Source organism: Pundamilia nyererei, unplaced genomic scaffold, assembly GCF_000239375.1.
Source record: "Pundamilia nyererei isolate P.nyererei 1_Seehausen unplaced genomic scaffold, PunNye1.0 scaffold00036, whole genome shotgun sequence".
NCBI lineage: Eukaryota > Metazoa > Chordata > Actinopteri > Cichliformes > Cichlidae > Pundamilia > Pundamilia nyererei.
Genome location: NW_005187437.1, coordinates 2,235,767 through 2,262,653, shown reverse-complemented (window position 1 = coordinate 2,262,653; position 26,887 = coordinate 2,235,767). Strand labels below are relative to the sequence as shown.

The 26,887-nt window shown below is 40.4% G+C and overlaps 1 protein-coding gene across 15 annotated transcripts in view; it reads right to left on the bottom strand.

Annotated features, from left to right (window-relative positions):
* Positions 1–26,887, bottom strand: part of ptprsa (protein tyrosine phosphatase receptor type Sa) — a 223,126-nt gene that overhangs the window by 104,486 nt on the left and 91,753 nt on the right. For all 15 annotated transcript variants that reach the window (XM_005730285.1, XM_005730292.1, XM_005730287.1 and 12 more), the window contains 3 exons: positions 16,325–16,548; positions 4,479–4,624; positions 2,124–2,265 (listed from right to left, as the gene is read on the bottom strand). In XM_005730285.1, coding sequence (XP_005730342.1) covers positions 2,124–2,265; positions 4,479–4,624; positions 16,325–16,418 — 382 coding nt within the window. In that variant the 5' untranslated portion in view covers positions 16,419–16,548. The remainder of the gene's footprint in view (positions 1–2,123; positions 2,266–4,478; positions 4,625–16,324; positions 16,549–26,887) is intronic.

Genomic DNA, 26,887 nt, shown 5'->3' with positions numbered 1-26,887 from the left:
TGTGTGTGTGTGTGTGTGTGTGTGTGTGTGTGTGTGCATTACATTTATGTGTGAGCCATGTAAATTTATTCAAATGTGGGTATGTGGATGCCTCTGTGCATGCAGCTGTACAGTCTCACAAATATGCACTGTGGCTTTTTCTAGCCAAGTCACCCATCACGGCGACCCATTTTCAATCTCCCTAGATCCCAGACCACATCCCTATGTTTACTGCGAATGTGTCCCTTGTGCCTTGTGCCATATCCCATAATCCTTTGCCCCAGTGCCAAGAACCAGTGTTGGGCTATTGTCCTCCTCACCTGTTCTGTATTGCCAGTCGCCCGCAACACTTCCTGTTTTCCTTCATCTTTGGCCAACTGTTCTCCAGTTTTCACCCCCCTCGTTTTTTCCTCTGGCTTTTCTCCACTTCCACCTTTACCTTCATACTTTTGCTTTCATTTACATTCCTCATTTTATTCTCCATCACTTTGTTTTCAGTTAACTGAACACCTGAATGAAATTATAATAACCTAAAATCCAAAATATTCCAGTTTCCTAATTTGTCTTTCCTTTTTCCATTCTCAACCCTTGATAGATGGATGCAGGGCCCCCCAGAACTCATTACAGATGGAAAACAAAGAGATTGCACTGCTCTGCTCCTCTGACACTTACTCACATTCACTCCCATCATCACATTCTCATCCCTCCTTAAGTGCTGGGTCTTGCCTGGGCAGGAGAGCTGCTGTCTTCCTCTGGGCTCAAGAGGAAGCCTCGTTGAGCTGATTCCAATAACTTTTCATTTTCCTTCTGCTCCTGTGGACTGCCCTGAGTTTGCTCTGTGCTCTTTCACACAGCCACAAACACACACTAGTACACACACTCATATGCACATGCCAGGACTTGTAGTTCAAAATTTGGTGTGCTTGTTCCTATTTTTTCAATCTCTTGTTTAAAATCGGTATGTGTGCCTACACTTTGCATGCCCTGCGCTTCGGCACAGTTAATTTGCCTTAAAATAATTGATAATGTATCAAACTAAGAATTAAAATGGCAGGATATTAAGCCCTTTAAACATAAGTTCAGGGCTTCCAACGTAATTAGACAGCCACACAAAATCCTCGTCTTTCAAATTTTTAATGAGGAACAAAGACAATACCCAAGTTAAGAGAAGAGGAACCGTTGCACCGAATGACATCACGTTTCATGTTCCTGCAAACTGCAACATGTTCTAGTTTTAAGACTTACCAGAGGGTTGCATTTTGCTTTTGACAGTTCAAAAGCAAATTGCAACCCAAACATATTTAATTGTGTAATGAGCAAAGTACCTAAATGTGGAAAATGCTGGCATTTCTGCTTGCATAATCACTTAAATTATTAATCGCTTCTTGAAAAATAACTTTTTCAAATCGAATGGACATTTGCAGCTCTATACCTAGAAGACTCCCACCTGAATAGCACCCAGTCATCTGCTTTTGGGGTTGTTTCTAACAATAACTGACTGAAAGTTCTGGGCCAGGCCTCTAAAATACCCCCACCGCCTGTGGATGTGACAGCCAAGGAGGCCTAGCTTGTGCACTGTCGGCCAGCAATTGCTCAGCTTCATCCAGGCCTGGAAACATGGCAGATGGCAGTAGGAGTGAACAGAGGAGGAAAAAGACACCATGCGTGTGTCCATGAATGCGAGGCAAACAGAGACAGGTAGAATGACAGAGAAAAAGGTGTAAACATGTGACCACATGTGCTTGACTGTCTATGATACCATCATTCATCACCTCTAAATCGCTGCAAAAAAATGGTGTAATATCTTTACTGAAACTAAAGTACCAACCTTTAGCAACAAATCAATAAAATGCATGTTAGGTATGGCTTTACCACACATTCTTTAACCATCACTTCAGGAAAACCATTTTACACGGCAAAAGAATTTGTATCAAATCAAAGCATCTACAGCTGAAGACATCGTTTTTTATCCCCAAAAAGTAAACAAATAAATAATAAACTAAAAAGAGTAGGGCACTATCTGCAGCTGTTCCAAACAGGCTTCACGAGTTAACAGATGTCATCTTTTGAGCTCATGGACGTACGTGTTCATGCTTTATTTTGTAGTTACGCCTCTGCACACTGTTACATAATTCCAGATTTACCTCGGATGATGGACAGCTTGGCGCTGGTGACAATCTCGCCTTCGCTGTTCTCAGCCACGCATTCGTAGACGTTCTCGTCACGTGGCGCTCGGAGAGGCTGGATTCTCAGAACTGCACCGGCACCCTCGTCAAACTCTATGGTCTGTGGGGTTGAAGTGTAGGGAACACGGTTAAGTCAGACAAATGTGTGATTTGGACTGAAAAACTATTACTTTAACCTGAAGCAACAGGTAGGCAAGAATGGCAAACCTGAGGAAAATAAGATTCTCACATTTCCTAAGGAGATACAAGGACGAGTGTGTCATCGATGCTCCCAAAATGTGAGAAATCGTTTTCAATTCCACCAAGATATCATTGCTTGGAAAGGTACCGTGTTGGTAATGTTTTATAGCCTGAGGCCATCAGAAATGTAAAAAAAAAAAAATCATAAGGAAGCATACTCTCTCTACAAACAGTGTTTGTGCTTTGTGATTTTATCTGTTGATTTGATCTTTAATTATGCCCTTTGTTCTCTATAAAGCCTTTTGTTTTGAACCTCATTAAAGGAGCCTCTTCAAAACAAAAAATATCAGACAACGGTCAGAATACTGGTTTGGTTATGATAAAAATATATTATTTGCTATTATTACTATTATTCTATAAGAAGAGCAATGTAAACAAAAACTTACTGAAAATGTAACAATGCGTGTGACTGACAACCGGACAGTTTTACAACAGTAGTCGCAGAAATTGGCCCCTGGCTAGTATTTAAATAGCCTTGTTTGATCTCCCTGAACACCAGCATATCAACAGGCATGTATCCTGAAGCAATGAGCTGAACTTCAAGACTTGGGTAAAAGACTAGAATTTAAATTATGGAAAATCTCGGTTAATTAGCCCTTGATTTGAATATTTCCCATGCCTTTCTCTTTTGCCCTCATTCTGGACGTGTGAAGTGTCAGTGTAGATGGTCAAGACTGCCATTCTCACAGCAAACCTACTCCTCCAGTATCTGTCCTTCCCCGCAAAAGTTAACACCGTCTCAGCCAAGGACTCACTGCTGTGAACTCTGAGCAAAGCATGACTATAAGATGCAAGTACAAGTCTTCAGCAGCCCTGCTGCTCCACTGTTGCACATCTCAGGGCTGAGCCGCTAATTAGGCTAAAAACACTGCAGAGCACGGCATCATGATTGATATCAAAGCAGCTGTCTAGAGGGTGGAAAAGGGAAAAAAAAAAACCCAGCTACTTCAAAACCCCTTTATAAATTTTTTTTATTTAATTTTATGATAAATGGAGAAAAAGAAGCGTCCGTTCTGGCGGGCTCCTTCACGCCCTTGGCTTTGTTTCCTACTTAGCATGCAGACGAGGCAAACGCACAAACACAACTTGTCTTTTAATTTTGTCCTCAGTGGAAATGCTGATCTCCCCTTGTCGATGGTGCCATTTTTTGCTTTTTTAGCCCCTCCCCCTGTGGCTGCCTTCACGCCGCACTGTGCATGTCCGTGTGTGTGCGTACATGTGTGCGCATCCCTGCACTGTCACTGTCATCGTTGTTAACGAAAGCAACTTTTTAATTAAGAGACACTGAGCATCAATCAAGACTTTTAGAGATGCCATCTGGGATGCCTGCCGAGAAGTGAACAACAAACATCATGAATAACGTGCAGAAACATTCACACAGACAGGGCTGTGTGCTGAAAAAAGACAGGAGGGAAAATGTGACAACAGCAGAGTCATTCAAATGCAAAAGAAAAAAAATGGCTTTAGACGAATGAGAGGGTTCTGTATTTCATTACTGACCAGTTGCTACTGGTAGACTAGCACACTGCTTAAAGATTAGAGAAGCAAGCCAACAAAGATGCTATCAGCAATAATTTCAAGGCTAATTAAAATGTTGCTTTTGATAAGGTGGTGAATGCCCCCAGCTGCAAGAGAAGACTTGGAATTTTGTACTGCTGAGAAGAAAATATGTGGTAAAACGTGTAATGTGGTATTAAACTGTAGGATTGTTATTTGTCACAACAGTAAATATCACAATATATAAAGTAACAAATGGTAAAGAACATTTGTTTATTACACAACTTTCTATTTATCTAAATTTTTAGCAGCTTTCCCCCCCCAATTTACTCCCATGATACTCCAAAATGTTTCAATGTAATGTTCTCTGACATGAAGATACAACATTTTTTTAGGTCAATACATTTTTCGACAGTGACATTTTTTAATATGATGCATAAAAATATTACTGAGTATTTCACCCAAAGCTCATTAAGGTAAAGTAAAGTGGGACAATTCCAAAAAAATGATCCCACAAAGAACAACAAAGAACATTTAGAATAAAGGCTGCACCAATGGACAGCAGGTTTCACTTACCTCTATACGCTGGGAGTTCACCTTCTTTCCTTTTTTGTTCCAACTAACCTTTGGCTTGGGGTCACCTGTTGCCTGGCAGACAAAGGAGACCACACCCCCCGAGACACCAATCTGGTCAACGGGAACTTTTGTGAAGCGTGGTAGTGCTGAGGAGCAAGACAACAGAGAAAGATGGAGAGGACAAGAAGAGAGGGAGATACATTAGTAGACGAAAGGCAAATGCAGCACCACCAGAGCTAATGCCATTCTTACCATAATTACATTTCTGAAAATACAGACTTTTAAATCCCGGTTTAAGTGCACGCATCCATAGAGAGAGACGCTAGTACAGAACGTCTCATCAACCTCCACTTGGCTCTTCCCTTTCAGTCTCTTACTCTTGTCTCCATAGCACAGTGCTGCATCTTAGTGTTACAACTTCAGAGTTCTGCTGGGCTGGGTAGAGAGCATTGTGGTGTGAATTTATATGTAGAGTCTTTGCTAAGGCGTAGACGATTATTAGCTTAAAATGATTACCCACAGAGCAATAGAGTACAGCCTAGCATACTACCGGCGTTGCTGGGAATACATTAGCGAAGGCAATTAAGAAGATGAGACAGTAAAAATGAGTTTTTGTTTTAATTTGACGCTATTTTTTTTCCAAGTGCTTAACATGACTTTTCCTGCTGGACAAAGTATAGCACTGACTAAGCCACTGCAGCAGTTCAATTCTCACTTGCACTAAAACATACTAAAAATTGATCTGCCCGGGAAAATTGATGCTTTTGCCCGTCAAAAGTTTGTAATTTTGGTGCTTTTGGAGCTGGAATTTTCCCCTCCTGCTTGGGTTGCAGCAAGTTCAAGACAACAAGTCTGATAGAAAGAGAGAAACAGAGAGAAAACAGACTCCTGGGGAACTCGTTAAAATGGAATCATACAGATATGTGGGGATGATCAAACGGCCAGCGCATAACGTCAAATTAATAATTAAGGGACCATGGGCCAACACCAGTCTCCAGGCACTGCTAAACACATATGAAGGAGAGTTCCTGCATTCATTATCTGGTAAAGAGATATACGCAATTGGAGAATGAGGTAAGAGGGAATAGCGTTAGACAAGGGGAAGGAAAAGAAGAAGGGCGAGAAGAGGCACTACACAATCCAAATGTTTCTGATGCAAATATCACAGCAACACACATACTAACTTTAGCCTGCTGAATTATTGGGATGAGTGCTTAGAAACATAATAAAAATGTGTTTAATTTTTATAAGAATCTAAAGTTTAAAAAAAAGTGCAACCTTGATTTATATTGCTTGGATGATCTGCAGATAAAAGTCTGTTTCAAAAAGCACCATTATGGCTACATGACAAAAAGAAAGACTTTCAGCTAATAACAACTATTAACATTAGTTCATGGCTAAAAACAAGACTCAATAATATCATTTGTGATGTAATTTTTCTTTTATTGAGACAAGTGTTTGGCAGAAATTGTTCTCCTACTGCAGATAAGCAGTTTTTCTCATCTTGCTTCTATTTCTGTCCTGCTTACCATACTTGTTTTTAGGAATATTGGTGCATGCATAGCTCAGGGGATAGTGCTAGTGGGCTCTATAACATTGTATTTTTTTAAAGTGTAAATGGTATTGCAAGACTGTGAGATTTTAAAGCGCTAATTTGATAGTAAATTTTGTTTTCATATATAACAAAATCTCTTCCTGCAGTCTGTGAGAGATGGATATTGTCCACACTGAACTAAATAAATATTATTACAATAACATTACTAACTTCAGAAGCTTATTCTATGTTTATGATACATGCAGAGTATGTATGTTACAAACCAGTTCCTTCTGAATACAAACCTGATGTTACTTAATGAACTAATTTAGGATTTAAACATAAAGAAATTTCAATTTGTCAAACAATGTTCTCCAGCTCACAGAAACCATATAACATGCACGATAAAAACAATGAATTTACAAAAAAACCCAAAACAAATAACACTCTGTTGTTTATTTCACTAGAGTATACTTCCTATATATACGGTTAAAGGTTGTGGTACAATATAGGTACAACATCCTTTCATCGTCATCAAGGACCAGGCCTGCTTTATTTGTGCGTTGCATACTATGACCCCTTTTGGCATTTTACACTTTCAATTTCCATTCTGAAACTGCACAACACAGCTTTACACAACACAGCTCCTCTGCATTTGACCTCCCCCTTACAATGCGCTCTCTGTTGAGACAGAAGAGGGATTTACACAGATCAAGCCTGTGGCGGTGGTTCTGCTGAAGGACAGCATTCTTTGATTAGTTTTTCCCCTGGACCATTTGACATTTCCACCCAGTCGCCTTCTCCACCTCTCCCTGTCTCGCTTCATAGGATGTGAGAAATGTACAATAAATGCGATTGTTTGCATGTGCGTCTGAGTTGAACTCGTGAAACGTGCAGAATTTTCAGAACTAAATAGTTTTCAATATTATCTCAGCAAGGTTTAAATAAAGCGAGACAGCTGGGGAGCTGGGAGGAGAACGAAAAAGAGTGTGACCGCTGGGAAGGACGGAAGGACAAGTGTAGCAGGAGGTGGAGAGGTCAGTGGTAAAGAGAACACTGGAAGAGAAGAGTAGAGAAGGTGACGGGAGGTCCAGAGAATCGAGGAGAGGCTGTGAAGAGAGAGTGCTGCATATTTCTATAGAAAGAAAGCTTTTATAACTTTCAGTACCTATTGCTTTTTTTTTGTTTGTTTTTTTGGTTATTTGCATTTTTCTTTTTCTTTTAAATGCATGAGATCAAACGGCCAGTTAATACCTTTTGGAAACAGTAATATCTGCTGTACGTGCTGCAACATCTTAAACTCCTTGGCGTCTGGTGTCCATGTACCCCTTATCAGCGAGGCATTTACGACAGTATTCACTGATCACGCCACTAACAATAAGTCTGATTTCTAAGACCTAGATTTACATTAACTCTCATCTAAAGCGACATTCAATAACGACGAAAGGAAGGGTGACCAGGGTTTTGTACATTTTCTGAAAGCCGTCCTAGATTCTTCTGAATAGAAGACATCCATTGCCTGGGGACGAAATAAAAATGTAAAACGCAGCTAAGAACGTCTATCACGGCCACCAGCTCAGCTGTAAGGCGGCACTCACAGCTCGACAAAAGCTAATGCTAGTGCTAGAAAATGGAAAGGTAGTTGTGCAAATGTAAGACACAATATCTCTCTCACAATGAGGACATCAGTCTACGGCCTACAGATGTCACTGCTGTCATAGGTTAATCCCTGGGCGTCACTGTTCACAGAGACATGCATCTCAAATTCAACCTCTACAGAGATTACTGCAAGGCATAAAATTGCACATAATTATATCGCACTGCCTGAAAGTTTTGTCACATAAGGACTGGCAAAAGTTTTAACTCCAGCTCTGCTCTCCTTCCTTGTATTTTTAAGGGCATATTTTTAGACTTTAGTCATCTCACAAAGTGAGTTTAATGTTCTTGGAAGTCAGTAGCTTTAATTAACTTCCAGTCAATTCGGATTAGGTAAAGTTGTCTGCACAATTCATTTAGATGGACTCCCAGTTTAACTGAATGTAGTTCTTGTTTTCAATAAAAACACTAAAAAAGTGTGTTTAAGACATTAAAGGAATAAAATGAATGGTGGGCAAACGTATTCTGCTGAGGTGTTTCTGTGTACCTGTCTGCATATGTTTGACTGGCACTGGCTGTTGAATGTCTATAAAGGTGCAGTTACTGCAGGTATGCCGTGTGTGATTGTGTGAACTCTGATGAGCATAATTAACCTTTTGTTCTGTTTTTCCCAGCTGTGATCCTCTGGGCTTTTGCTGCCAGTTACCACTGACTCCAAGTTCAATTTGAACTTTGCCAACACCAGTAATTGCAGGGTAAGAAAGGTTGAACGGAGCCTGGATTTAAAGTGCTTTGCAATAATGAATAATGGCACAGAGGGTCCTATATCAACAGATAAAATTGTTCACAGTGTTTCCTGCATTGAATGGCCCATGTGATGACGATATGCACTGACACCAGTATCAAATTATATCAAATGCAAGTACAAAAACTGCAAGTCTCTGGCAGCCTTCTTGCTCATTAAGGCTACATTTAGCACCAAATCCTCCAGGCTTCCTTTGGTCCAGTGGGTAAAAATAGCTTTCAGTTCATTTTCATGAAGGCAAAACATTTAGAAGGTTCTCTTTTGAACTAGTAGGCAGGTTATATTCCCACTAGTGCCACCTTTTCTGAAAATATATGCACTTCTATGGCTCTAAGGTAACTCGCATGTCAGTCTCCACGTACTGTTGTTCGTTATGTTACCAGAGATGACATTGAAAGGACACTGCACCCACAGTGGCCATTTGTCCCTTCTACTAAAGTCTCCCTCTATTCACTAAGCTTCCCACAGACAGACTGAGGTACAGCCTTGCCTAGATAAGCACACAGAACCTGTCTTTATCTGCCTGGCAGGGGGACGTGGCCTAAGCTAAAATAACCAGCAATAGGGGCCCAGCTATCTTCACAAGGCCCCGAGAATAGAACAGATCCACGCAAACAAGAGTGAATAGAAGAAGGAGGAAACACTCACACTGTGCACACAGACGCTTGTTTAGCTAATACAGCAACCACCTGCTACTGGCCGCTACCTCTGTTGGACCCGATAACACAGAATACACCAGCACTGTGATTATAAAGTGGCAGAGAGTGGGAGGTGGGAATGTGAATATGAGACGGCTCCATTTACAGTACTTTACTGTTGTCGTTTGGTGGGGGAGGAGGGGTGTAAGAGGAGGGAGGGGACTGGCTTTATGACTAATACGGTAATTGATGGAGAAAAGCTTCTCGGGTCATAAATAGGAGCCATTATCCTCTGAATTAGCAAAGTGGGAGACAAAATGATGCACAACCATTCAGTGATTTGCAGAGAATTGGTAAAGGGCACTTGTTATCCATCTTGCTACAAATAGGTATCTTTCACAGCACACGGGACATTTACCAGCAATGTCTAAAAAGTACATTTGGTACTATGAGAGGTATTACAACCAGCAAATCAATTTCACTTACTCCAGGCTGCTGCAGGATCCTGAGAATAGGGTGGTCAGGATGGAGATGCAGATTAGTATAACATTAATTTTGCTTCTTTCTCTTCTTCTTCCTCTTCTTTTTTAAATGCCAATTTACTCATAATGACTTAAAAGTGCATATATGCAACTTAATGCATATCCCACTCACGGCCCTTTTATCTAAGCAGACACTCTAAAAGCCTGTCTGGCAGGGATAATCTTAAGTCTACTTTGTTCTGCTTACACAGTGCATGCGAGAAAATAGAAACCACAGTGTGTCACAAATTTAAACAAGTCAATTTAGTGACGCTAAACTAAGATTAAACTTAATTTCTGTGTTACCCAAACAGCAGACACATGATCTACAGGGTGCAGTCAATATACTTCAGGGTGGAAATTCCTCATCTCAACATTAACTTTGATTTTTGTAAGGCCTAAAAAACCCCATCTTACTAGGTCAACTGCTGGTCTCGCTTCAGTGTGGGATGTTTCCAGGTGCAGACGGGGGCTAAGAGAATTCAAGGCATCGCAGACTTGCGTGACTTAGCCACAGCAGCCACAGGGTGAGTAAAAGGGAGTGGAAGCTGACGGACTAAGTGAGTGACCTGAGACAAGGGCAGCTGGAAGCAACCTTTATTAATCCTTACACAGGTTCCTCAGCCTTGTGAGTTTTACTTCTTCTAAATACAGCTTGTTGATTGAAACCTCCCTTTTAGTCATGTTGTCTAGAGCTGTTGAAAACAATGACTGAATTTAAGCTTTTAGGAGGAAGCAAAAGGTCAGCGCTGTAAAGGAACTGAAAGCACTTGATTCACACACATATAAATAGAAAAGCTTCTCTGCAAAACTGTTTCATCCCTTTTGTTTTCGTAAAACATCACACATTAAATTACCTACATTTGTGTCACTTTGTAACTTGTACGGTGTAACTATATGCATCATAAATCTATAAAGCTAGCAATCCTGGACCTGATCAAAAGCCTTGAACTTTATCAACACATGTGTAAGGATGGAGGGATAGAAAAGAAAAACAGGTAGGCAGATAGACCTTTTAGCCAAATGCACATTCAATTGAACGAGTGGATAGACCCACACATGCAACCCCCCCCCCAGGCTTAAACAACCAAGCCCCATCAATCAGGACCGATTCTCACAGGCTGCCTGGGCAGGGGCCATCACCATGGAAACCAAGCCTTTATTTGAAAACCGCTTTGCTTTGTCTTGTCTAGAGGTTTTCGCACACAATCATTGCCAAGCAAGCCCAGCGGGCCAAGGCAAAAAACTTGACCCAGACACGAAAACAGAAAACAAGACAGAAAAAGTGTCTGCTGCTTGTAGTTAGAAAACTGTAAGTTAACTGTTATTAGACAACATTTTCATCTCCAGCCACAGTGTCGGTGCATGACATGGGTTATTTTAACTTCTTCATTTATTCCTTGTTTCCCTTTTTTCTCTCTTTCCAGTCATAAATGATAAAATGTTAGCTAAATTGTGAAAATCTTCTGCATCCATTATTTACTTAAAGTGTGTATTGAGCATATAATGATGTATTATGCATATAATTCTCCTTCATCAGTTGCCAAGGTGCTTTTGAGAAGTATACTTATCTTATAATAGTGTTTCTGGTGGAGAAACGTGTTCTGCCTGGATGTGGGTTTGAAAAAGAAGTTATATATGTATGTATATAGTCTAAAGTCAGCTGTATATGTTTGGGTTGTACTCGATTCCTAGGCAGAAGGCAACAGAAGAAAGGCTTATTGAATTTCTGTGTTGGGGCGGTTGCCTTGATTGAACAGACAGTGAAAATTATATCTCAAATTCTTCCTTTTAGAAAAAAAAACAAACTAAGGACACATGACATTGCCTCTGGGGAATTTCTGTCACTTATTTAATAAACTAATACATTTACAGCCAACAGGGCACGAGGCATCTAAAAGTGATGTGCTAACATGCAAACTACTGAATGTGTGCCATATTTTTTAACTTTACTTGTTGACCACTTCACTTCTTAAAAGTCCACGGGGCATTGCTCAGGATGTGGGAACCCAGGGTTTAAAAGATAATAAATGTGTGTTGGTATCCAGAGGTGAAAAACAGCCTGACCGCACTGCTGTCACAGGGAAGCTGCATTTCTTAAAAGAATGGCACACTTGTAAAATGCAAATTGGTCCCACTGAAACCATTGTTGAAGGCTAAAGTAAAAAGCTAAAGTCACTAAGTATCCTTCAGCCCATTGGAAATAAGTAGGTGTGATTCCTCAGAGAGAGGACGGAAATTAAGCTTAAGTATGTGCCTGATTTCAAAATGGCCACAGAGCGCACACGGATGAGGCGAATTGAGAACAATTTTGTGTCATTTAGAGACTCACTTGAGGCAATTGACACTTGTTGGCTCATTAAATGAAGAAGACACCTCAAATTGCCAAAGGTGTTATAGGTCTGATCAAAACAAAAGACAAAACACAAAAGAGGAGAAAGAAAATGGAGCGGGGAACAGGGTCTAGCATTTCAATGAAAACAAAACAGCAAATGCTTACTGCATCTTTCTCTGTGTTTAAAGTCACATACAAAGAAAAACACCCACCTTTGCAATCTTAGAAATAAGTGTTTTAAATGGATATTTCTTATTTGGAGATTCTTTTGGGACCATTTCTGCAGCAGACACGAGTCCATGTAAACAGAACAGTGCAACATTCTCACAATTAACTTAAATTAAGCATTACAGCATTAGCAGTGCATTTTTTCTTTTTTGTTTAATTCTTTGCACTCTTGTCACTGAGGAACAACACATGAATATATGACATGACAGGTGTAGAAATCCAGATTAAATGTGTAGTTAAAACATTAAGATTAGAAAACAAGATGCAGGTGAGTGGGTCAGAGCATTTCTGTCTACTACTTGTAAATGTACAGCTCGGAGATTTCAACCTCTACTCCGCAGCAGCAGGCTTCTTGAAGCATCAGATTCAAGTCTGTAACTCAATTAAAAATTAACTTGTTTTCTTCTCATTTGAGAGCGGGGAAAAAGTGCATAGAGTAAACACAAGGACCCAGCATGCAACAGCAGGGTGTACATAAAGTTGAACTGACAGAACTAAATCGAGAGCCTCAAACACAATTTGACTGGAAAAAGATAAGGAGGGAGTTGAAGCAGGCAGAAAGAAAAAGAAAAACTGAGAGAAACAAGAAGCGAGAAACCAAGAGGTGAAGATATTGGAAACAGGAACAAGAAAATGTTCTCCACTAAGGGGCTTCATTTTCTTTTCTTTTTCAATTGGCAGCTTCAAAGGAATATAAATAATTGAACACCCTCACCCCATCACTGAGAGTTCTGGCCAATTACTATTAGAAGTCCTTTGCCAAGAAAGCAACATTTGAGAACTCTTAACAGGCAAAGAGAAAGGAGGAGGAAAAAGTGAGGAGGAGGTGAAATGCCTTAAAAAAAAGATGACAAATACTCTGGTTTACCTGTTAAAAAAATATTAGCAGAGAGTAAGAAAAAGTTTGGGGTTTCTATATACAAAAGAACAAAATAAAAGAATTCAAACTTTGAACTTGAGCGTAAAACAGTGTGCTTCTCAACAGGAAGTAACAAAAACCAAACTTATTTCTCCAAATGAAAGGAGAAAAAAATCCACATGAATTCTATCTGAAGATGTGACAAAACAATGTTTTCACACCTGCAATTGTATTGCAATATCAATACAATTGATAAAGACATAGTCACAAAAAATATAATATGGCATCACTTCTACAGCTGAAGTTTAAACATGAAAACTTTTTTATTTATATAGGGGTACCCAGGTAGCATGTTTGATTTAGCCATTTTCCCCCCTTTTTGAACACCGGATACTCTTCCTGACGTGGCTCCAAAGGGATCTGTATCTCCTCCAGGGACTGAACCAGGATCCCTTTGCTTGTTAGCTGAATCTGTAACCAACTGCACTACAGAGCCAACCAGAGGTTTACAAAATTGTAAACACTTCTCATTAGAGCCCAACTCACAAGTAATGTGTATGTATATAAATTATTTGTGACAATCAATTTCAGCAAGTTAATAAACAATGACCCCATTATGTCCCCTTTTAATCATGTCATTCATGCTTCTAAAGAGTCCAACACGCTGACAGTGTTGTTCGTTTTTTTAAACCCTTATATCGGTAAAGTAGGCCTCTATTTTGGGTATCAACAGAGACTCTTTCTAAAGGAAAACAGCCTGCCCTTTTAACCAGAACTGTCTGATATAGTTAAAGCTTTATATTCTTTGTGCTGGATGCTTTTCTACCTTTAATCGTGACTTTAAAGCATTCTATAAAGATATGAAAAATTACTCAATCGTTAACTACATTTCTTTTGTCACTGGTGTGGTCTTTGTATCATCAGTGTCTGAGAATTAATTGGCTTGATTAAATGAACTAAAAAAATACCCAAGAGCTCAAACAAATTAAAAATAAAGAAAATCACATGTAAGCAAAAGTATTGTTGTTGGATGATACTGGCCTAATACAAATGTTATACTTCTATAGTTTATCATTATCTTACAGCTACCTGTGAAAAGGCTCAGGTGTAACTCTACGCATAAGCATATTTCAAACTTTGCACACACACACACACAGACATTTACATTTGTGTACCTGAACATAAATGTATGCAAATATAGACATTCACACAAGCCAAGCATTATTATGGTTGGGGTGGCAGGATTTATTGAGCCATATTTCTTTCTCTTTTGATTAAAAATGTCTCCTTCTCACCGTGATTTATGAGTGTAAATAAAAGGAATGGAGGGCAAGGGGAGATGGAGAGAGAGAGAGACAGAGAGAGAGAGAGGGGAGGGACGTGAGAGGTGGGGATGACATCATGCTTTCAGTTGGGCTTTTCTGCAAAACGGTGGCATCCTTTCAGTCCAGCAAGTGGGAGTGAAAATAATTGGACAACTGCACTACTGGGCTGTGTGTGTCTGGCCATGAATGTGGGGGTGAAAGCCATTCAAAGGGAGGAGAGGAAGGTAGCCTGTGCTTTTGTGCATATATTTCCAAGCATAATAGTGCGGCCCCCAAAAGAGATGAGAAAAAGGAGTAGGACAGCATGCATATATGTGCCTGTGTGTGACTGTGTGTGTCTTTTTTACTCCCAAAAAGGGAGAACAACAACAACAACAAAAGTACAAGCTTGTGAGTGAAACAACAGGACAGGGCGAGGAAGTCTGACAAAAAACAGCAATCTCATCTACAGACGGCATCGACAAAGATGGGCAGAGAGCCCTACTGTTTTGAGACAGTGAGAGGGTGGGTGATGGCAGTGGGGTACGGGGGGCTAATCTCCATCAAAGATGAAGCAGATTGCACTGATTGTTATTTAAACCAGGGCGAGCAAACAGAGGCTGCGCGAGGGAGAAACGCAGTCGTAATAAACAGTCGGCGAGTGGACAGAAGACAAGAACATTCTAATGAGCCACATATTAAGTTCAGGGGCTCTAAGACGTTTACTTTCGCTCCGCATTCGTCTGTGGCCTCACTGTCAGTGAGAACAAAGACATCTGTTTGACATCTGTCGGAGTGCAGTTTTAGATATTTTTTGCCAGCTGAGCTGAAAGACACTCCAATTATGTTACCAGACAGTCAAACCACTGTGCAATCAAAGGTTCGCCTCTGTTGGAACATGAGGAAAATCAAGCAATCGTGTCATCATGAACCACTAAAAACAAATTCATTGAATGTCAAATTGGAGATAAAAGAAAATGCGGAGCAAACAGAGTGGAAAATACAATATCCCTCTTAAATTGTTCAAGGTAGACAACAAAAGTCAGCAATGACTGTGAAATAACGTGTCTAATCTGTTACTTCCCATTTTAAGGACTTATCACTGACATATTCCAGGGCTAATACACAAACATTTAGCTCATAGAAATCTCGCTATGTACTCTGTTACTAACTATGGAGGACACTGCATACAGACAAATACAATGCCTAAATTAGGCAATTATTGTGTGATATTAATCTTTTTATATGAAAATAAGTGCATTGTCAGAACATTATCCAAATATCGAATACCCACACAATGACTTACAGCCTATCCAAACAGGAAGCATCTTAGCCAAGTTATTCTATCATGACAATGCTATCTAACATCATACTTTCTGGTGGATATTGGGTAGGTTGTTTATAAAGTCAGCGGTTTGATCCCTGCCTCTTCCAGTCTGCACGTAGAACTATCCTTGGGCATGACACTGAACCCCAAGTTAACCCTGGTGTATCCATGAGTGTGCACATGAATTTTAGAATTGGTTAATGTGGCTATATACAAGGAGAAGTCCATCTATCACTTAAACAACACCTCTGTCTGTATAAGCCGTGTTTTACACGTGGCTCCAGTGATGTAAACATACAAGTGCCCTGTAATTCCAGTAGTGGAATTTACTGCCTAGTCCACGTTTGCATAGACACAAAAACACAGGCCAAAGGATTACCGCTACAGCTAAATGAATATGGCTTTGGTTTTACAAATAAGCTTTTTCTTTCCTCTGGCTACTCTAAAGCAGTCCCACCTAGATAAGATGTAAACAGTCATTAGCATGCAATCTTTAAATACAAATGTGCAGTCGCAAAATGCAACAAAAGCATCTTGGAGGTGCTCAAAGTAAAAAAAAAAGGTTCACCAAAGCTTATATAATGTCCCTCTCTCCCCCCTTTTTTGTGATTACTCCACTTTTTAATAAGTTTGCAGATATGAGTGATGAACCTGTTAAAGGCACTAAAATTGAGAAGTTGTCAGTTTATTGGTACTTACTGGCGTTGGAGCCGGTGAGCAGCAGTGATAGCAGCAGAGTGATCACAGGCAGCAGGACTTGCAAGGAGATGCGCAGGGCACCACTGGTGGCCATCTTGGCTCTGGTAGGGAAGGGGGAGGGGGAGGGGGAGGGTAGGGTCGGAGTGACCTTTGACCTGGCCGGAGAGCCGAGGCCCCAACTGCACGAGGACGTGTGGGGTCTTCAAGCAGGACAGCTTGACGCTCTGCAAAACACAGAATAGGGAATAAATATGAATAAATAAAAGTGATGAACCCACAAACACTTGTTACCTATATTACTTTGTAACAATCAGATTTTGTCACAGTACATTAATCATTATACTTCTTAGCATTTATATTCTATGAAACTAAAGTGTCATAACAATTTCACTGTTGCAACAATTCCATATTAAACCTCCAGTTCCACAATGGTGGTTTTGCCCACAGCAAAAGAACACAGGTCACGACAGTCTGCTGCATTTTCTACAATCCCTCATTGGCGGTAACGCATAAATGGAAGAAGGTAACAGGTTATCAGTGGCACAGCTGGGAGTAAAGGCGCCACATCCCCAAACCTTTAACATTCCGATCTCACAACCACTGTTTTCTCACATCCCTCAATTAGCAGGGCAGGGCTGCCGCTGCTTTCTTTCTTCTTCGCCTCCTAATCGCCTGATCTTGTCGTTATTTGCTTATCTCACCGCCTTGTAATTATACAGGCACCTGACGATATCCCAGGCATCGTCTCTTTGTTTTACTCAAATTGCCATTAATCCCCCAAGCTGCACAGAGAGACCAAGGAACCCAGGATGACACCCACTACACTCCCACCCACACAGGCACTCCTCTTCTCATTGATATGGCTGGTGCTGCGCACAGACACCACCAAGTGGTAATACATACTCTTTAATTAACAAGATATGCATAAAGAGACACACAAAGACAGAACTAGGAGCAATCACGACATGAATGTGATGAATATGTGCTGACATACTTTTACCACTTACAGAGAGATATTCAGTGTCATGCTCAAGGACGCTTAAACGCAAAGCTCTGTCTGTCTCAGCAATCAAGCTGTGAACATGAAAACCCAAAACCGTGCGCTCTCAGAGGACCCAGATCAGAGGACAAAGTGTCAGCCAGCATCTGCCCTGCTTTGGTGTCCTTGTGCAAGACGGTGAACTCCCCCAAGCTCCAGGGATTCTGCTTAGCTGAGGTGACACAAGGGGTGGCAGCGATTTACTAGAAGGGAGATTAACTACCTTGCACTGTAGGTGGTTAACAAGGGTACAACTGAACTAATTGTGTAGACGACGTACAATTTATCACTGTTTTTGTTTTGTTTTTTGGCAACACGTTGATCTTTGATATATTTGAACAATAATTTTCTAAATGTCCCTGAAAAAAGCATTTTTACCTGCTTCACAGCTCAGGTTTTAATGAAAGAGGTATTATTCAACTACAGAGGCCAAATAAGGGAACGAATATACTTAAAAAAAACATTCAGATGGATTCAGGGTCAAAAGCACATTGGCACACAAGCCATCATGGAAGTTCAGGGATGCATCATTTCAACGCGTACTACACTTCATCACTTAACCTCATTGTATCATGTCTCAGTTATCTTGGTGACCTTTTATTGGGAGTAGAAGACTGAGATACAAAAGCTTCCATTACCTTAATTCAATGAAATAAAACGAATAAGTAAAAACTAAAATAAATAACTTAAACAGATTAAAATGAAATTAGACAACCCTACCTACAGGTTTGCGATTTATGTCAAACAGTTAAATTCTCAGGAGAGTTAAGAAGGTTAATATAATGCAGCTGTTTTGCTGGGCTCCATTTTTTGACTGTGGCCTTGTGAGAGGCAGAAAACCAGGGCTAATTGCAGTGTAACCGAGCACCCCAGACAGCAGGCATTTAAGAGTGCCCCACCCTTCACAACTCCTGGACCAGTCTCACATAGCAGACACACGCTGCTGCAGGCGCACTGAAAATTAAGCCCCAAACACATAGAGCCAAATCCATATATAACACAAAATCTATTCACCTCTAAACCCCCCAGTCCTCCCTATATGTAATGAGCAAGAATGTGGAAAATATGTAAGAAAAACATGGCGCAGGCACACTTACAAAAACACAAAAGGCGCGATTAACAATAGGCCTTTTGTGGCGACACCATACCAAGAAAGAGTGGGTGTTTTTCAGAAGCTCAGCTCATCTTTCAACACAATACTACACGCACACGACCAACATGTGTCCTCGCTTTTTTTTTTTTTTTTTTGCCGGGGGGGCCGTTGTTTTCTTTGTTAGGACTGGGTTAAATTCCCCTTAACCGGGGGGATTGGGGGGGAGTAAAAAACAGTCTAGAAGTTATGAATGATGGCTTTATTGTTCTGACTTTAAACACTGGGGTTGACAGAGAGAATCTCGTGTATCTGTAGGGAATAACTCTCTGTTCACAACATGCCTAACTTGTGATTTATGGGTCTCCCCTTAGGACATGGCTTACTATCATCACCTCTGGTTGCCATATAAACTTCACAACACAACTACATCAGCTATTGTTGTTGAACAGCCTCACCAAACATAGCCTAAAACCATATGGGTGCTGGAGATTAACCATGGACGCTGGGTATAGTGCTTCATTCTGCCTTCGTTTTAATAAATGGAAGACAGAGATTACACAGACAAGTGTGCATGGAAAGATGAAAGTTGTCTAAAAAGAGGGGATAAAAAGTCAAAGTAAAATATTTGGGCTAGCATGCACCACCAGAAATGAACTTTAGCATGTCTTAGTAAACTAACAGGGCGATAGGAAAAAGGTATTTCCTTCATATCTCCCATAGGTGTTCATATGTGTAGGGACTAATAGGCATAAAATTCACACCATTTGTAGATGGGAGTGTGGTCAATGTGCAAGAGACCACTCAGGTAATTACACAAAATACACCTGTACTGATGTTTACCACGGCCATTAACTCCAAGCTGGCAAATATCTGTAACTTTACCCACAATCTGAAGGTAACACAGCAAATGTTAGTTAGCGTGCTCCGGTGTAGTTACTGTTTATGTTAATTCTAATTTTTATTTCTAAAATGTGTTGATCTGTGAATCTAGATGTAAAAAGCGACTGAATAAGGAATCTATTGTATCTAAGTATTTGCAAGTAGATAAGACCCAAACAGAGAGTAGAATATCACAAGACTGTCTGACACACATGTATCATTCATCAGTGAAAATCCCCTTTGAAGTAAACTAAATTAAAAAGTGCTGCACACTTTTTGATTAAAACCCATACAGAGACAAAGTCTATTCATTACTTTGGGCTATTCCCACTGATGGGCAATGAATATATTTTGAAGCTAGAACTTTTATCCCATGTGAAAACTGCCCATCACTTGAGATATTAACCCAGAGCCAAGCTTCAGTAATTACAGCCAAAATGGCAGCACAATTTCCACTGAGTGGTGGCAGTCACTGGCTATTAGGGACTCTCACTTTGACATGGTCAAGCTTTAAATTCGGCTCGTTTCCCCATGCAATATTGATACTAATGCATTTGATTACTAAGATTGAGAAAGGCACTGAGGGGAAGGGAAGATGGGAATCCACGCCATAAGCATGAAATGAGAGTATGACAAGTTAATATAAAAAGTGCGCATATGCACACACGCACATAACCACACTGCACTGCAAAAAGTAAAAAAAATAAACAAAAAGCAGAAATGAATCCTTAAAAAAAATAAAGTTACAGGTATGTAAGCATATGGAGACCACGAGAGTCACAACTTCAATACAAGATGTTTTTATCCACTCATGCACTGTACTGTTACAAAGATAGTAACTGTAATAAACACACAGATACACACACACACACACTGAAGATGTGAAGTTGCATTTACACTGAGAAAAACTACTTATAACCTGAGGGACCACATTAATAATCCCTTTTATGTGATGAACAGTAAGCTCACTTCAGACACACGGTTAAAAAGACCACAGTTTGGTTGGGCTTCGCAATCAAAACCGAGTGTTTGATGTCTAGACTCTCAAAAAGAATAATATTTTCAGTATTTGTACTCCAAAAAGTAACTCTGGGGGCTTTAGAAAGAGTGAGTTTTTCATAGATTGCCAGGTTTCCAGAACGCCTGTAACACAGTCTAATTTTGCCAGGCTGTAGAACACTGGCAGCTCACCATCCGTCCAAAGACAACGATCAATCTACTGCAAAACAGCCTATACATATATATTTAACTCAGTCATTGCTGACATAACATTAACAACACATAACAACACAAGCGTGATCAAAACTTTTCTAATTCCTGCAACAAATTACTAGTAATTTTAATATGTCAGTTTTTAACTATTAAAAAAAAAAAACAACTGAGGGAGATATGTTAAAGAAGAAGGAAATGCTGGATTCAAATGAACACGACAGGGCAGATGCCAGCCCCTCCCGTAGGATGATGATAACAGAAACAACAGCAGCAAAAAGAATCCTTTTCCATCACTCTCATGCTCAAACTGTGCTAGTTGCTCTTTATGCTTAGCCTTCAAGCTGCTGTCTCTCTCTCTGCAGTCTTTCACCTTAGATGAAGTTTTTATGCGTCAGCCTCGTGTTACAGGCTTTTACTTCAGCCACTTTACTGCTTTTCATTGATTCACACCTTATAGAGGAGCAACAACACAAGGATGCAAGACGCTGGACATTCAGCTGATCAGGAGCCTGTACTTGTGTATGAATGCGATTGAGCGTTGTATGAGTGACACTATGTTTGCAAGCCCGAAGGACTTTATTTAATCAAACTAAGATCTGCATATTCTGCTGTTTCTTTGTATGCGTTTGTGGAATGATTTAAGTATGAATGCCCATATAGTTCTTCCTTCTGTGAGTTACTCTATATGTCTGTCTCTGTAAGAAGCACAGCTACACAAGACACTCGCCCAGGCCTGAGCTATAAAACAAGTCTATAGAGACCATCTGTTTTTTACCACGCTGAAGTCCTAACTGTATTGATTCCATATGTCACTGGTAAGGAACACCACCAACCAGCTACACACACACACACAGACACGTACTCATCCCCTGTATCTTATTAGTTTTCTGCATCAGAATTTTATGCATATTAAGGGCAAATCTGAGATGAGGGTGTGAAGAAAGGTGTGTTTGTCTTCTAAATATTTCCTGATCAGACAAGTCATCATCCCAATCTTCTACAGCGTCTCTGTTTTATTTTTCTTGCCCATTCCCCTCCAATCCCTCATTTCCTCTCTCTGCTTCCCTTCCCCCTTGAACTCATGCATACTAAACTATGCTTGCATTGCAGATGTTTGGTAGGAAATCACATGAATTTGCATGGAACTGCAGGACTATTATGTAAATGCCCCAGTGTGTATCTACCTCCCAGCCTCACTCTTTCGTTGCCATCCGCTCCGTGCAGAGAGATCAATGTCAAAGAAATTTGGAAAAAATGGTATACCTGTCATTCAGCACATGTAGAGAAGCCCCGGTGGAACAAGAAATGCTCACATAAGGAAAGCATATTAGATATGCAAGACAGTGTTGGCATTTCCATTAAATGCAAAAGGCAAACAGAAATCTGAAAACAAATGTGATAACCCTACATGTCTTATATATTCAGAGCAGGAATCCGAGCCAGTAGAAATGACAGAGATGTAAACAGATACATTAGAGACAGGTTCCCAGTTTATGAGCGGTTCTAAAGTTGCCAGTTTCCACAAGTCTTTGCTGCCCAGCGACACCAGAGCATCCCGGGAACAGCCTGAAAACAACCTCCACTGACATTTATACACAGCATATTATATTGTTACAGTGATGGATGAGCACAATTTTTGCCCAAAGTGAAGACTGTTTGCATAGGTAGGGAGAACTGCACTGCCTTGACCTCATTAAGGGACTGTAGAACGCCCTCCCCTGGCAACCTCTCCATGGAGTAGCTTTCCCATGAGCCTTTGCCCTTAACTGTTCCCAGTCTCCCAGTTCCACAAATGATGCTTGACACTTCAGAGACACCTTGTGTCGGCCATCTGCTGTCCCCCTGAGAGCACCATAACCTTTCTTTGGGATCTTTGGGAGATGCCATTTGAGCCACAGTTTGCCTGCTAAAATAGATTTTTCTGCAATGCTACACTAAAAATAACTTTAACTGTATATTCCCGGTATTAGAAGGTAACTTCCCCTTTTGAAAAAGCACTCTAAGACATTATATACAGTTTTTAAAGCTCAGCGTTTTGTAAATTTGTCTTACTGGTGTTTGGACAACCTTCACACCCCAACATTCGCTGTCGGGTCTAAGTTCTTCAAAAAGGAAGTGCAGATTTACAAAAAGATTTGAGACCAAATTACCACAAGCCCACTGAATCTTCAACTATTTGTTTTTCTCGCAGCGTTGCTCTGAGTTCGATCAGCAGGAAATGGGTTTACTCTGAACATTATGAGCCACTGCTGTCCTTCCAATAAACACCCAGGGCTGTGAGGCTTTTAGCTGAAATCCACCTCTGTTGAGGTTGAGTGCACAGCAGTAAGCATCGGGCCTGTGCAGTCGAGACGAACGGATTGGCAGCTGGGAGGCTTGGGCACCAAGCTGACCACTGAAACCCAGACTTTATTGCACAGCCGTTTTGTTTGTCGCCGAGGGGTGACACACTATCTGTCACCCATGTAACCTCGCCATACTGTGACATTACAAGTTGGCACATGAAATTCACACACATGTACACTTTTGTCTGCCTCTCCTCGTCTGTCGCCCTGGCAGCCAGCGATGACAAAGGCCTAAATTTACAGGTGGCAGTGTCTGGGATAACCCTGGTAGGACGAAAGGGTATAACTAAACAGTATAAAAAGTAAAATAGAGGTATTTAATTATAGGACAGAGTAAAAATCACAATTTTAAGTTGGAGAAAGGAGGTGCAGCAGTTCTTTATATAAAGAGGCAGTTGTTCAGGAGTGTCTGTGGTGGGAGAAGAGGTGGGGGAAGGAGGGGCTGGAGAAGTGACATCAGTTTTTGGCCTGCTGCCCACAGATTCAGACAAGCATCGCACCAACTAGCCAGCAGCTTGAATGCCCTTTAGAAATTGCCACAGGAGAGGGAGAGAAGTTTCTGAAGGGCGGCTGGGACAGCTCGGGAAGCACGCTTCATATTCATTCTGGAAATGGGATGCGGGTTGGGGGGGTGAATGAGATTATTCTAAGTGATCAAGTAGGAGGCAGAGGAGGGAAAGACTGGCAGTCCAGGGTGTTTAGAAAGATTCCTCTCTGCAATTGGCAGGGCTTACTGTGTAACATTTGCTGTGTGGTTTGAGAAGTTTCATTTCCAAAATGAGACATATACCATTTGAAAAACTGTCACACCTACACAACAAAATGGCTACTGGCACGTTAATAAAATTCACAACCGAGCTAAATTGGCGCCATCCTTGGCTCCTCGCTCCGAAAAGTTGAAATTTAAGACATGCAATCTATTTTTCTATACTTCTTTATCCGTTTCCGAAAAGAGTGTGCCATTCCATTTGCATTGCACTTTCACTGCTCTACAAATTCAACATGACAGATTAGAAAAGAAACAAAACTGTCGTGGCCAAGTTAGCCTTCTTTTTCTGCTTCACACAACGGAAATCTAAAAACCTTACTGCATGGCACAGATCATCTAATAAAAATCCTAACTAACTTGTACAAGTAGGATGATACAGTATTTCGGAACCTGATAATCATGCCTTTGACTCTTTTCAATTCATTTATTTGTCTATAAACATAAATAGGCCTCTTTTCCAGCAGCATCCATCTGCAGCAAATTGGGTCCATTATGTGATCTCGCAACTTCAGGTTTCAAAAAATATGATTTTCATGTGCACTGATCAGTTACATATAAAACAGGGGTGCTCTTTAGGGTTCATATCTGAGGCTCCTTTTGTCCTGACAGCTTTTTAATGAATTCTGTACTTCTCAAATGTGGAAAAAAAAGATGGGATAGATTTGTGTATTAATATACAAAGATACACTAATACAGAGACATATACAAATGGAACAAAGTCATTTAGTTTAAAAAAAAAAAACCTTCAGCCACTGTGGTCATCTTTTCAGCCTCTTTTTTTAAGTATTTAATTGAAAATTAAGTTAATCCTGGTAATTTCAGAAACTGGGCCAAAGCTCATCAGCAGGCTAAACAGTATTTAATAACCTCACTGGGGGAGCAAGAATTAGGATTAAACTTATTTTGTGTGTGTGTCATTAGGGAAGGTGCATTTTAATTTGCACTTCTCTGCCATTATCTGATTAATGACAAAAAGGACTGAACATGAAAATGCATCGCCACGAGAAATTCACATTCCCACAACAATTTAGAGAGGAAAACATAACACACGACACTGGACATCATTAAGCGTACTTCAGGAAGTCCCATTGAAGCCACTGCTCGGATTTAAGTTTTATTACCCCCCCCCCAAAAAAAAAAAAAAACCCAAAACAACAAAACTACAAAAAAACAAAACACTAAATTTCTTTTTTACATTTTCACTGCTTGTTACGCCATCTGTAACAAGCTTCTACTACATTTTCTTCATTTCCACAGTGAACAGTCAGACAATAGTGATGGCAACAGCAAAGGCATTTGACTATCCTCTCATGACATGTAGTTCAGACTTTGGGGGATCAGACTGAACGTGACTAGCCAAATGGTTTGTTGCGCAGTCCCATCTGGGAAGTTGCACTTGGAAACTCGTTGGCAAGGTCTAGGCATATCAACCAGGTAAGCTGCCATTAAATGCAAAGAAAAAATATGCCAGTGTAGACAGCTAGTTAGTTAGGCCAGTCCACATGGAAAGTAACTGGCACAGATATTGTGACCAGAGAAGTCAAAGACTTTCAGTAACTTCAAGAGATGACAAGCAACGTAACTGCAAAGAGGATCAGGGTGTTGAGTAATACTTTTCTCCAATTTGAGGCCAACAATTAAAAGGATTATGAAAGAGAGAGGTTAGAGTTTATCTAGGCAACGAAAGCCTTGAATGTCTGCTTACAACAACCTATTTTTGTTGACAAGGCAATGCATGAAAAGCGAATCTCTTGCTGTGTAGCAAGTAATGACATTTTAAACATGTCATCTCACCTAAACCATGCTCGTAGCAGTAACCTTATGGTCAGAAGTTTCTCACATGACACTAATTGGTCCTAACTAAGTTCTAACCTACAAGCTCAAAGCTAGAAGCTTTGGCAATTTAAATTCCCTTGTGATACTGATCAGTGCAAATCTCTCATTGAAACGGACACAAAGGTGTACCCGATTCGTTAACACGTAAAGTCAAGGACTCCTTACAAGCACTAGGTACTAGCAGTTAGGAGTCTCTCTGTGTCAAATAAAACCAATCCCTGGCATGTTATTCTGAATTGATTTGGCAACTTTTCTCCACATTCTTATGGCCAAAGTAAGCGTAAAACTGTTTTTGAAACCTCCCTCTCAGTTCTCAAAAAAATAGAAGATGAACAACATCCTCTGTCTGACTGAAGCAGCAGCAACTGCTCTGTGCTGATGTGCAAAATGACTGTCTTTTGGGTTTGTTTGGTTTAAACGACACTGGATCTGATTATATGTTTCAAATATACAAGAAAGACAATAAACATGGTATCATAGCAATTAGCGTTGTGCAACACTATGTGGAGCGGGCTGTGTGTTACCAGAGTGTGTGTATCCCTGTCAATCTACTGCACTGCAGAGACCCAAAACAGATGGCAAGGCTGACCCACACTCTGCCTCTCTGCCTGTTTGTGCACCCGTCACAGTCATACCACCAGCGTTCCCACTATAGCGGTACAGACAACTGTTTTTTTACAGTCACTTTAAAAAAGATCTGAGAAACAGACAGGAACAAATGTGATGCTTAGACTTGGGAATTCAAATGCTACAAATAACCAAAGACAAAAAGAGGGGGAAAAATTGTACACTTACTTTACAAAGAACGTGAAAACGTAAAAGTAAAAGATCCAATTTTTAATTCAAATAAGGGTTATAAAATTAACACCTCCTAAATTTTCTGTCTACAATGTATTTTAACAAGAAAAAAGTTATTCAAGGAGTAACTTGCCAATTCAGGCAATGTAAGTTTTCAACAACTAGCTGCAAAGAAGACTTACATATTGAGTGATTAAATGCCAACTTAACTGCCAACTATTTTATTTCCTCGAGTGTTCCTAGATAACCATCAGAAAGCCCAGCGTGAGATGGCGTGTCTTTTAGCCAAAAACTGAGGCTCAAGCCACCTCATGTGACATTCATTTATCCAGTAATTTGTGGTAATAATGCAGCATGATCCATATTAATGTATTCCTCCACAATAACCTACTGAAACAGAGAGTCAATTGTGAATTTGTCTTACTTTCCTACAAACCGCTGGAATAAAGAGTTTGCTTGTGTGGCAGACAGAGGATTATTGTGGACGACGGGCATGCACGTGGGCAAACAACAGAAGAAAGGCAGCTCTGATAGCACAATGGAGCCTCCAAGCCTCCAAGAAAGTGACATGCTCGCACACGCACACACACAC